We start from the raw sequence: 12,395 nt of genomic DNA on the forward strand, positions 1-12,395 counted from the left end.
ACACACTTCCCTTGAGTTTTGATCTCCTTGAAAGCCAAAGATTTCACCCACCCTAGGACCTGAAAAAGAATCTTTCTTCTTTCTTAGCAATCCACACAGCCATTCAAAGTTGGTTTATTTTCAACCTATGTCTCTAGCAACATAAATATTTAATTATAATCCAAGCCTTCTCCCAAATATCTCCAAAGACAAACACTGCTCTAAAATGTTGATGCTGACCGGGCCTTATAAATGTTCTATCGAAGACAAATGCTTTTCAGTATTTATTACAACAGAATTTAAGCTGCATGAATTCTGTACTATGTTAACATGTTGGGCCCTAAGGAAGAGAGGAAAACTGGAGTAAAATCATTTCAGAGAGATGAATAAAGATGCAAAATCCCAGCTGGATCCGGCAGAATAAAGTACTGGGAGTGGTACACGGGGGTCTCCAAGACGTTAGACAGAGAACGACGGTGACGCACTCATTCTTTCTTGCAATGGACCCACCGTTTAACCCATCCTGTGCCAGGGTCTAGCTGTGCTCCACACCCAGCCCCAAGCCCCCCACACAAATTCTCACCCCGCCAGGCCAAAGTTCCAACCCCCTGGGCACGTCTCTCTTTCACCAGTGTCCTGGAAAGTGGCAGGCTCTGTCAGACCACAGGAGAAATCAAGCTGCCTGCGGCGGTGGCCCACACAGGCTAGAACCTTCTCCTTCAACCCCGGTGGGAGCCCGGGGTCAGCGACCCGTGACTCCCAGTTACAGGAGCCGCATCCTGGGACCTTGGCCATGGCCCGAGGTGTCTGTGCCCCACTGCAGGGTCAGGGGCTCCACCTCTCTTCCTGCCCTGCATCCCCACCTCCAGTAAAAAAGAAATCTGACTTCCATAGATGCCTGTCCCCGGACTAGATGCCACCTCCGAGGATAAGAAGAGACCACGTCCTTCCTTCAGCAAGAAGAGCTAGAAAACCTAAATCCCTTGAGAGATATTTCCTGGAAAAGAAATACAGCCTGTCCTCAAAGACAGAGAAGCAAAGTAAGTAAGAACAGGACATTCTTCCCCAAACCGACACTTCTGGGCAGGCCCCCAGGTTAGACAGTAAGACCCATCACTCCGGACAACCAGGGGGGCTGTTTTACCAAATCTGGCAGCGCTCAGGGTCCCCGGCGTTCAAGGTGATTTTCTTCCCGGGCGCTAAGCGCTGCCCGGCCGCCTCACACACAGGGCAGTCTTCAGGGTTGACGCAGGTCTGCAAAAGCTCATCCAAGATTTTCCCTGCATGAGAAGCCTCTCGTTAGGAGCCAAAGTTCCCACCTTTCCCACAAGGAAGACTCTCCTTGCACTAGAAGGCCTGTCCCAGCTCTGCCTGCCTCCCCCAAGGGTCCCCTCACTGCTTAGGGAGCATCCTTCTTTCTGAAAAATTAGGAGGGGGTGTTCCTTCCCCCACCTCGCCTCCTCCAAACCCCAGGACAAAGCAAATCTTATCTCCAAGGGTCTTTTTGCTCCTCCACCGAAGGAGAGATCTGATAACTCTAGATCTGTGCTATCCAATACTGTAGCCAGTAACCACGTGCGGCTGGTTACGTTTAAATCTCAATTAAGTAACGTTCAATAAAATTGAACATCAATTCCTCAGACACAGGAGCCACATTTGAATAGAACTTTCCCAGCACTGTGGAAAGTTCTACCAGAAAGCGCTGCTCTAGATGATACGCCCATAAATAGACCCCAGAAGCACCGCATGGGAGCTCAGCTTGACAAAAACCACAGCTGGCCTGGCTTTGGTGGAAGGACACGGAAACACGACCTAGGGTAGTGGGGCTGGGGACAGGGCGCCACCAGGCGAGGCCGAGAAGAAGCAGTGCAGGGAGCCAGCTTTCCTGAGGACCCTCCCAGCCCCGCACCCCTTCCCCGCGGGGGCCAGGGCCTCACCCGGAGGGCAGTGTGCGTGACAGCCCTCCACACACTGCACGGGGCAGGCCAGCGGCTCAGGGTGCTGGCACGTGACGGGACAGGCAGGAGCACAGCTGTTGTAGCGCCACTCACACTGGTACCCACTGTCCCGCAGGTTCCGTTCCTCGCAGCTCTGGGCTGTGCAGACCCCAAAACAGGCAGGACCGTTATTAAAGCACCGGGCAACCCTGGGCAACCCCAGACAGACGGCCCCAAGGAGGGGATGAGGGTACTGGGGGACTACGGAGTCACCACGTGAGAGGCGTCTAGGCTTTGAGAGCCCCTGAGCCAGGAGCCTCGTGGTTCTGAATCCATTTTCCTTATAAAAACGATCAGCCACTTACATGCAGGAAGGAAGGCGCAACATAAAGTCTGAGCTGCTTGACCACGACGGCAAATGTGATCGTGTCTAATCACAGACACTCTGACCACCTTCTTCTCTTCGTCACTGCTCCCTCTTCTCCATTTCCTTGAATCTCTCTCCCCATTGCTCTCTCCCCATCGCTGTCTCCAGCCCCACGCCTCCTCATGCCCATGCGTGCCTTAACCCCCTTCAGCCTCGGCCATCACCCCCGCATGGGTCTCTGTCTTCTCCCCCACCAAGGCGCCCTTCCTCACCACCCAAGGTCTAAATGCGCGAGGGGGGAGGGGCGTGTCTGGGACCACGAGGGACAGCAGGACTCACGGCACAACGTGGGCGTCCTCCAGGCCACCACCTTGCCGTGCCGGGCACACACGTGGGCGTAGGCAGCGATGGCGTCGCAGAAGCAGGCACAGTCCCCGACGGACTCGCAGGAACAGGTGTCATAGATGCAAACATCCAGGTATGGCTCGGGGTCCACCTGCAAGGGAGACGCAGGTGGCCTGGGCTGCACTTGGGGACTCTGGCTCTTGGTCTGGGCGTGAATGTTCCAGTGGTCAGAGGAGGGACAGGGGCTCCAGACAGAAGGAAAGATGTGAGGCAATGGTCCCAAGGAGGAAATGGGTAAAAAGGCAGAAATCCTACATTCTTATGTGGAGTCCAGCAAGAAAAGGGGAAAAAAGCAACCCTGTCAGCCTCTCCTAGAAGAGATGTGCCTGAGAATTTTTCAAAAGAACATTCCTTTCTGTCCATCTGTCCACGTACCTGCTCAGCCATCCATCCGTCCCCATAAGCCACTCCCGCCCTCTTGGGTGTCTGCGTGTTTTACATAAACACCACACACACACACACACACATGCACACACACACACACACACACACAAACACACTCTTTCCTGGCCTCCACTCAGCAAAGAGACTGAGGAAACACATCAGGACCACTCACACTGTCTCGCTGAGATGCTACAGGCTAGCGTGCTGGACCGCGGCCGGCCCGGCGCTCCTGGACTCCAACCCTAGATCTCCCCGGAGGGGAAGCCCACCGTCGGCCCGTGCTCAGTCTCGGGAGCCACCTCTCACCTTCGGCTGCCCCAGACGTGCCCCCCACACCCACCTCGTTCAGGGCAGTTGTGGTGAGAATGAATTCGGACGTTAAGCCGGTCACTGTGCCCAACAGCCCCGGTTTCCCTGACCCTCTCACTGTCCCCGCCCTTCCAGCTCAGGTGCCTCGGGTCTCCACCAAACCAGGGGATCCTAAGTATCCTTCGGGTCCTGAGGGATTAAAAACCACTGGATGGACAGAAAGGGCTGAGACACAGGTGTTCAACCGTCACTCCCACGAGGGAGCTGCCACGGAGCAGCACGCGTGTGCACCTGGCTCTGTGTGTGTGTGTACATATACATAGACACACGTGTACCCACACATACACAGGTGTGCGTATATACATTCAGACAGAGATAGAGAGAAAACTGCATCGAAACTTGTTTGGGGAATTCCTTGTCACCTTGTGAGATAAAGACACAAAAAGAACCTGCTGTAGAGCACAGGGAACTGTACTCAGTAGTCTGTAATGGCCTATATGGGAATAGAATCTAAAAAAAAAGCAGTGGATATATGTATATGTACAACTGATTCACTTTGCTGTACAGCAGAACCTAACACAACACTGTAAATCAACTATATTCCAATAAAAAATTTTTTTAAATAAAATAAAATAGAAAACCCACAAGGACCTACTGTGTAGCACAGGGAACTCTGCTCAATACTCTGTAATAACCTAAATGGGAAAAGAATTTGAAAAAGAATAGACACATGTATATGTATGAGTGAATCACTTTGCTGTACATCTAAAACACAGCATCGTTAATCAACTACGTTCCAATATAAAATAAAAATTAAACAACAACAAAAGACACAGAAAGAAGCCATAGAGTGCAGGCTGAAAATCTGGCTTCAAGACCAGAAAGGAGTTTCCGTGAGACAAGACCTGGGAACGGGGGCAGCGGCGCGGTGCCCGGGGCCAGACACACGGTGGGCATGGGAGAAGGAAGCTCCCGCTCTGATGTCGGAGACAAGATCATCTGTGGGCGACAAACCCTAAGACTGAGGCTGGAAGAGCAGCAGCACTGGATGCCCAGAGAACCATGCAGAAAAACGATCTGCCAGGCACTGCTCTCCTCACACACCCTCGATTACACTTTCTGTTCCCCAGCCTGAAGCCAAGAGAGGTGAGCAGCTGCAGACGATTTCTGAGGCTCCTGCAAGCAACCACAGCTAGAAGCGCCTGCCCCCGGGGGCCCCGCCGCCCTCACCAGCCTGTTGCACTCCTGGAAGATGTCGCTGGTGAGGATGCTGCAGGAGGAGTCCACCATCGTCTGCTTCAGGACGTTGTTGTGGCAGGTGGCAGGGGAGGGGTCCAGTGGCACCTGGGGAACCAGGCAGGAGTACACAGGTGGACCCGGAAGAGTCAACCCGGAAGGGCTCCAAGAGGCCCTCTCCCCAAGCCTGCCCCCACCACAGGCCACGGCACCCACCGCCCACGGTCCGCACCGCGACCCCGACCTACTTTCTGGGTGTCGGCACACCGTGGGCTCACTTTCCAGGAATTCCCGAAGTCCACGGGGTCTTCCTCCACTTGGAGGCTACTGCTGGTGAGGTCGTTGTTCTGGATGCCGTCAAAGTTCCCACACAGGCCACACACCTGCTCCTGGGGGACCAGTTGGGAGCATAAGCTTTGCAAACCTCAGAGCAAACTCTGAGCCAGGAAAGCGAGGGTTCCAGGCAGCATGGGAGGCAGGCTCACCTGAGGAAGAGGAGGGTGGGAGGGGACAGGGAGGGAGACGCAGAAGGAGACCAGGGTGACCAGCAAAGTCTTGACCTTGCCAAGGCCTTTGCCCGGCTTCCACAATGACCTCATGTTAAGGTTAAGGAAACCAAGGCCATTCACAAAGAGAGGCAGCCCGCCCATGTCCCTTGGATGGCCAACTAGGCCTCCAGGGCCCTGGTGTCTGCAGTATAAACCATCAGCTGCCCCAGTAAGGGTCTGAGCAGAAGAGGAGCTGGTCCAGCATTACACCAATGAGAATGTGAGAAGTCTGAGGGGGGAACGTTCTAGTCCTACTTGACCGTGGACAGGTGAGTCCCTTACCTAAACAACTGCAGCCTGTTCGGAGCAGGCTGGCCAGCACTAAATGCCCCCAGGGCTGATGTAATATCTTCCTCAACTCCATGTTCACCTATCATGGGCTGCAGGACACAAGTCCTGACCGACTAATGAATGAATGGGTGGAAACCAACACATAAGAACCCTGGACAAAACCGGAGCTATTTGGCCTGGAAAAGAAAAGATGCCATGCTCTTAGAACAAATTTGGAGCCCTGTCTCGGGACAAAGAGACGTGACTTATTCTATTTTGCTGGGAAACATGGACAAAAGGACAGAGATCTTTACATGGTCCAACAGCCCCCATGGCATGGCCCCTGCCCCGTCCCTGCCCTTGGTAACTACCAGTCACCCCAAGCCCCTCCTCTCCAGCCGCCCTGGCCTCCGTGTCCAAACACGAACACCGTCCACCTTAGGGCCTTGGCACCTGCCACTCCATCTGCCTGAATTCTCAAGTCAGGACATTTACGTGGCTCCTTCCCTCCCTTCCACAAAGACTCCACTCACACCCTTTGAGACAGGTCTCATCAGACCAACCAGTCTAAAACACACAATATCCCCACTAGAATATGATCTCCACCAGGGTTGTTGTGGACAAAACCATGGTGCCCGCAAAGATATCCACATTCTCATCCCCAGAAGCAGGAATATGTTACCACACGTGGCAAAAGGAACTTTGCAGGTGTGATTGCGTTAAGGGTCCTGAGATGGGAAGACTGTCCTGGATCATCTAGGTGGGCTCAGTGCAATCACAGGGTCTCATAAGGAGCACAAAAGTCAGAGTGAGAAATGTGATGTGACAGAGAGAAGCAGAGAGAGTGGAAGACGCTATGCTGTTGGCTTTGACGATGGGGGATGGGACCACAGCCAAGAGATGTGGGCAGCCCCAGAAGCTAGGAAAGGCAAGAAGACAGATTTTCCCCTAAAGCCACCAGAAGGAATGCAGCCCTGCGGACCAACTGTATACTTTTGATCTCCAGAACCAGAAGATAATCTATCTGTGTTGCTTTTCTAAGCCACTAAGTCTGTGGTAATTTATTATAGCAGCAATAGGAAACTAATACGAAGCTAAGATACATATAAATATAACTATATATATATATAACTATATATATGACTATAACCATGTATACATATGTATGTATAGTTATATATAGTTCTTTCCCTGCTGTATCCACAGTGCCTAGAACAGTTGCCGGGAAGGTCTGTCCTGCCACCAGGGCAGACAGAGCACTTGTCACATTCATGCCCGTCAGAGAAAATGAAGTCCCAGCAAACCATCGGAACCTGGACGGATACTGCAAGCAGCTTTCCCCAAAGCAGGTGCTGAGCGGTTTCACTGCAAGCGTCGGCCGATGCTGGCCTGTGGCCCCGTGGGAGGGTGCACTCGGAATGCTCTGCAGAGTTATGATAACATCACGCATGACCGTTTGCCTCTTGAGGTTAAGAAACCTTGAGAATAGCTCTTGCCCGATCTTTTCTTTCCTTCCTTTGTGGATATAAACTGCTTGCCTGGCAAGGCCACTCCAGGGACTGTTTGCAGGGTCCGGGAACCCTCCCTCCTTCTCAGAGACAGCCTGTCTCGGGAACAGCCAAGGTGAACGCTAACCCTTGAGTCTTATTTGCAGCGGGAGGGAGGCTGGACTAGGTGACCACCCACCCTCCCCCAAGACGGCGGGCGGGGGCCGCGGACTGCTGCTCAGGAAGCTGAAGATGCAACCGGACAGGATGAGGGGGAAGCGGAGAAGGGCCACCCACCTGGTAAGTCTGCTTCAGGAACACAGAGATACCCAGGTGGCGGTCCCAGACCACGGAGAGGGCCTTGCCCAGCAGCACGGTGATGTACAGGCCGGACTCCACCACCTCAAAGTAAGTCTCATCCTTCATGGACCTCTTCACGCTCACCTGAGGGAGGACGCAGTGTGAGACCAGGACACTGATGGTCAGGTGTAAGGCCCGGCTCCCCCCGCCCCGCGGCCCTCCAGAGCCGCTGGTCATTTGCCCCGTTCGGCCAGAGCTGCGTCCATCTTGCCTACCTCTCTCCAAGAATCCTAGGATAAAGAGGTGGCGGCAAAAACATAATTACAAGATTAAAAATACAATGAAACCTATTGGCAGAAGATCACCTATCACGTCATGAAAAGAATTTTCTGGACACTTGATCATTAAATACACATGGTCCCCTAAAGATGTTTTTAACGTGGTGATGGTTTTAAGCACCTCTAGGTAACTGATTTAAAATGGACCTAGAGACTGTCATACAGAGTGAAGTAAGTCAGAAAGAGGAAAACAAATACCATATGCTAACGCATGTATATGGAATCTAGAAAAGTGGTACTGATGACCCTAGGGGCAGGGCAGGAATAAAGATGCAGACGTAGAGAATGGACTTGAGGACACGGGGAGGGGGAAGGGTAAGCTGGGACAAAGTGAGAGAGTGGCATGGACATATACACACTACCAAATGTAAAATAGATAGCTAGTGGGAAGCAGCTGCATAGCACAGGGAGATCAGCTCAGTGCTTTGTGACCACCTAGAGGGGTGGGATAGGGAGGGTGGGAGGGAGACGCAAGAGGGAAGGGATATGGGGACGTATGTATACATATAGCTGATTCACTTTGTTATACAGCAGCAATCATTGTAAAGCAATTATACTCCAATAAAGATGTTAAAAAAATAAATTAATTAAATAAAATAAAATCCCTTATTGGCTTATTAAAAAATAAATCCACCCCTTTATTAAAACGAGCACTAGATTCTCCCCTTTCCTCCCATCTCCCACTCGAGTTGCCGTCAGCAGGAGTCACAGCTGAACAGGGAGACAGGGAAGCTCGGCGCTGGAAGCGGGAATCCCAGACGTCAGCCCCCAAAGGACCTGAGCCCTTGACTCGGCTGACTCGCTGCCGGTGCCGAGCCCTCCCTGCCCGTTTCACGGCACTTGGCTGACCATCTAACCCATAAGACTGAGGCTGACGCTAAGAACTTGTCACCCCTTCACCAAGGCCCTCTCCCTGGGGACACACCACAGGCAGAGCCTCCCACTCTATGTCACCACTGTCATCTGTCCTAAGTAGAACTGTCCCTGAAATGGACACGGCTGACCGAAGTCAACAGGTCCTGCTTGCCCCACAGCAATCTTCTCTAAGGGAGGAGAATTCACCTCCCACCCCCTGGTATCAGCAGGGGGTCTTCCCGGACCGGGGCACGAACCCGTGTCCCCTGCATCAGCAGGCGGACTCTCAACCACCGTGCCACCAGGGAAGCCCAGCGGTGGGTATTTGCCAGAAGGTAGGATGCGGGCTGAGGCCACGGAACAAAATGAAGATACGGGGAAGGGGTGAGCCCAGACCCAGGTCTCCCAGGTACCGATGTGGCCAGACCAGCACAGCTGTGCTCCAGGGACCCCTGCCACTTCAGACGCAGGTTCCTGGGCCTCACCCAGACCTGAGCCAGGACCTCAGGGTGGACCTGAAGGTTGGTGTCTTAAACAAGGTCTCCTGGGTGGTTCTCAGGTAGACCTCTGAGAGCCACTCCGTGAGCTCTTAGCACACAGGGCCTGAGTCTGTGCACTTTGAGCTCTTTAGCAAAGATTTTATCTAAAAAGAACCGAAAAACATAAAAGAAGGTAAAAATCCCCCCAAACACCATCATCTCCCAAAATATATATTTATATATGCGTGTGTATATATAACATATTGGATGTATAATAAGTGTGTATATACTCGTATATATATTATATATGTGTATATATGTATGTATATGTGTGTATATATTTTTGTGAATATATGTATACAAGTGTGTATACATTAATATATAATATATAATGTGGGTATATAATATATACTATATGTGTGTATATGCGTGTATATATTTGTATATATAATATATGTAAATGTGGGATATATCTGTATATTACGTATACATGTGTATATTTGTATGCATAGTATACGTGCATATATGTGTATATACATTTGTATATATAATACATATAAATGTGGGTATATATGTGTGTGTATATTTGTATGTATAATATATGTGTACATGTTTGTACATTCATATATATAATACATAAGACTGTGGGTATATAATACCTATGCATTTGTGTGTATGCTTATATGCATAATATATGTGTATATGTGTATACATTTGTACATATAATACATATAAATGTGGGATTTAATATATATGTATATGTGTGTACTGTGTATAACATATTTGCATTTATAATGTATGTGTACATATGTGTTCATACATTTGTATACATTATATTTATATATATGTGGGTCTATAATATATATGTATATATGTGCATATACATTTGTATATATAATATATATACGTGGGCTACAATATATATGTATATATGCGTATGATATATTTGTATGTATAATATACGTGTGTGTGTACATTTGTATATATAATATATATAACAGTGGGTATATAATATATATGTATATGTGTGTATGCATAGTATACTCGTGTGTGTATATTTGTATATATAGTGTGTATATTATACATATGTATATATGTGTGTGTATATACGTATTCCTATATGAAAGTCCTCCCACCCTCCCATCTCCCGTCGCCTCCAGAGGTCAGCCCTGGCTCTCCCAACGCTGGTGCAGATATGGTTACACACCCTTCTCCACATGTGTGTCTGCACTTCCTTCCACTAAAATGGATCGTGTAATCTGTCACCACCTGCCACCCGCCACCCTCACAGGACGAGGCGAGGTCAGAGGATACAGCACTACCTCATCTCTCCACTGGCTGCACGACGTTCCATCCACACACGTTCTGGACGAACACTCAGCACGTGCTCTTCATCAGCCAACGGAGGGGCATGAGGGTGGAGGGACGAGCCCACACTCACCTCCCCATCAAACAGCTCAATCTCGCCTCCTTCCACCAGGATGGTGACGCGCCTCCTGCATTTCAGGGAGGGGTAGCCGCACCCCTCGTTCCCCACCAGGATCCGGAAGGTCCCAGGGTTACTGCCACAGTAATCCTGGGGAAAAACAGGTGTCAGGATAGAAACACTATCCCTGCTACTCCTCCCCAGATCAGCAGACTGGCGTCCCATCACCTCAGGCCTTTGAAGGATGTGTTACAGGAGTTTGCCATGTCCACGTGTGTGTGAGAGAGACAGACAGACAGAGACGGAGGACACTCACAGGTGTGCCATCCTCAGCCATCACCTATGAACCAGGTGCCTACAGCCAGGTGTGGGGGGGGGTGGTGAGGGGTGGGAGGGAGAGAAGGAGGGACACAGGGAGAGGGAACGTGGACCCATCCGCCTACAGCTCCCCCTGAGCCTGTTAGTCCAGCCTCAGCCGGGGAACTAGCACAGTCCAGCCACGTGGCACGTGGCAGCTCTAAGTCCTGGTGGAGTCCCTCTGGACTGCTGGCCCAGAACTGTAACCAAAGACTGCCGGACCCAGCAACACCAGCTGAGCTACCGTCCCTAGCAGGGAACAGAGGGTATGGGAGCACTGGTCCTCGCTGGGGAATTGCATAGAAAGGAAGCAAAAGCGGACACGTTTCTGGCAAATATCTCCCACAGTGGCTATTGCTGTGATGTGATGGGAAAAAAAACACCCAGCACAGAAAAGCTAGGGGTGGGCCTTGTTTCTGCCACTTACTGGATAATACTGAGTAAGTCACTTACCTCTCTGACCCTCATAAACACACACACACACACACACAGAGGCACACGTACAGAGACACATGTTCACATACACACAAAGACACACACACATACATACATACCACACACACACATATAACACACATGCATGCACACACATACAAAGACACATACACTCACACACACATATACATACATTCCACACACACGACGTACCCCTCTGTAAGATGGGATCCGCCAACTTGATGGGATTGGTAGGTTAAACGGGTTTGTCTTGGGTTAATGGGATTGTGAAAGTTAAAAGAGGGAACGAAGGTACAAGTGCTTTGTCACCAGCTGAGATTTTTCTGAAGGAGAAAGAGTTAAGTCCTGATAACACCTCCCAAAGAAGGAAGGGAGGAAAGGGAGGGGGGCCCTGGACAAAGTATCAGAGGGGACAACGGCACTGGCGATGGGGCAGGGCAAGCAGCCCCACGAGGGGCACGACTCGGAGGGGCTCCGACTGGCTCCTAGGCTGAGGCGGTAGGTCTGACCGGCCCCTCTCGCTGCACTGAAATGTCGTGTTTTCTGGGTGCCCAGATCTGAACCTGGCTGGGGAATGGAGCCCCAGAGCTGGTAGCACCCCATCTTCTGCTACCAAGGCTGGGAGGCAGACAGATAACAGAAAGCCGGGCTTCCATAGACGATGTGTGGGAAAGCCCTAGAGGGTTCCTGGGTGTGGGTAAAAGCGTTTTGTGGGGTGCACGCCCGTCTCCCCAGCGCGCCGCCCACCTCTCTGGGGCCAGCCTGGGGCGCGGGCCAGAGGCAGGGGGCTCGCTCCCCGTGCGCTGGGCAGGCGTCATGCCTGGTGCCCCTGCCCTCGTTGCCTGACTCCCGTGCCCTGCAGCTCTGTCTCTGGGGCTGAGGCTCCCTCGGGTCTGCGGTCCTCCCTCCAGCCCACACCGAGCCCCTCCCCTGACGCCCCCGAGAGCGGAGACGGAGAGACCACAGTTGTTTAAGCTGCGCAGAGCCCAGCCGCCTGGAGGACAAAGCGCTCGGCCCTCCTTGCTCACCAGCGTCAGTGTCAACCAGCAAGAGAAACTTGCAGGAATCCGTGGGCGGGAAAGGGGGCAGAGCAGCCCTCACGCAGCAGCTAGGATTCCCCCAGGCCGCTCCTCGGCCTGCCGGGCAGCGGGACCTTCTGTACCCACAGCCCCTCACCACCCCCCCATTCTGAGCTGCACGAGGTTAGAAATGAAAATGGTGGAGAATGCGATGGAATGGAATGGGGACTTCCCTGGCGGTCC

General features: G+C 51.7%; 1 protein-coding gene across 1 annotated transcript in view; it reads right to left on the reverse strand.

Annotated features, from left to right (window-relative positions):
• The window catches only part of VWF (von Willebrand factor), a 136,653-nt gene that overhangs the window by 47,541 nt on the left and 76,717 nt on the right, over positions 1–12,395 (reverse strand). Inside the window, exons 21-27 of the mRNA XM_082849290.1 lie at positions 10,336–10,470; positions 7,220–7,366; positions 4,866–5,006; positions 4,612–4,725; positions 2,623–2,779; positions 1,917–2,075; positions 1,124–1,259 (exon numbers count right to left, since the gene is read on the reverse strand). Of these exons, the coding sequence (XP_082705416.1) occupies positions 1,124–1,259; positions 1,917–2,075; positions 2,623–2,779; positions 4,612–4,725; positions 4,866–5,006; positions 7,220–7,366; positions 10,336–10,470 (989 nt within the window). The remainder of the gene's footprint in view (positions 1–1,123; positions 1,260–1,916; positions 2,076–2,622; positions 2,780–4,611; positions 4,726–4,865; positions 5,007–7,219; positions 7,367–10,335; positions 10,471–12,395) is intronic.

The sequence above is a fragment of the Leucopleurus acutus genome (assembly GCF_964270905.1).
Source record: "Leucopleurus acutus genome assembly, chromosome: 11".
NCBI lineage: Eukaryota > Metazoa > Chordata > Mammalia > Artiodactyla > Delphinidae > Leucopleurus > Leucopleurus acutus.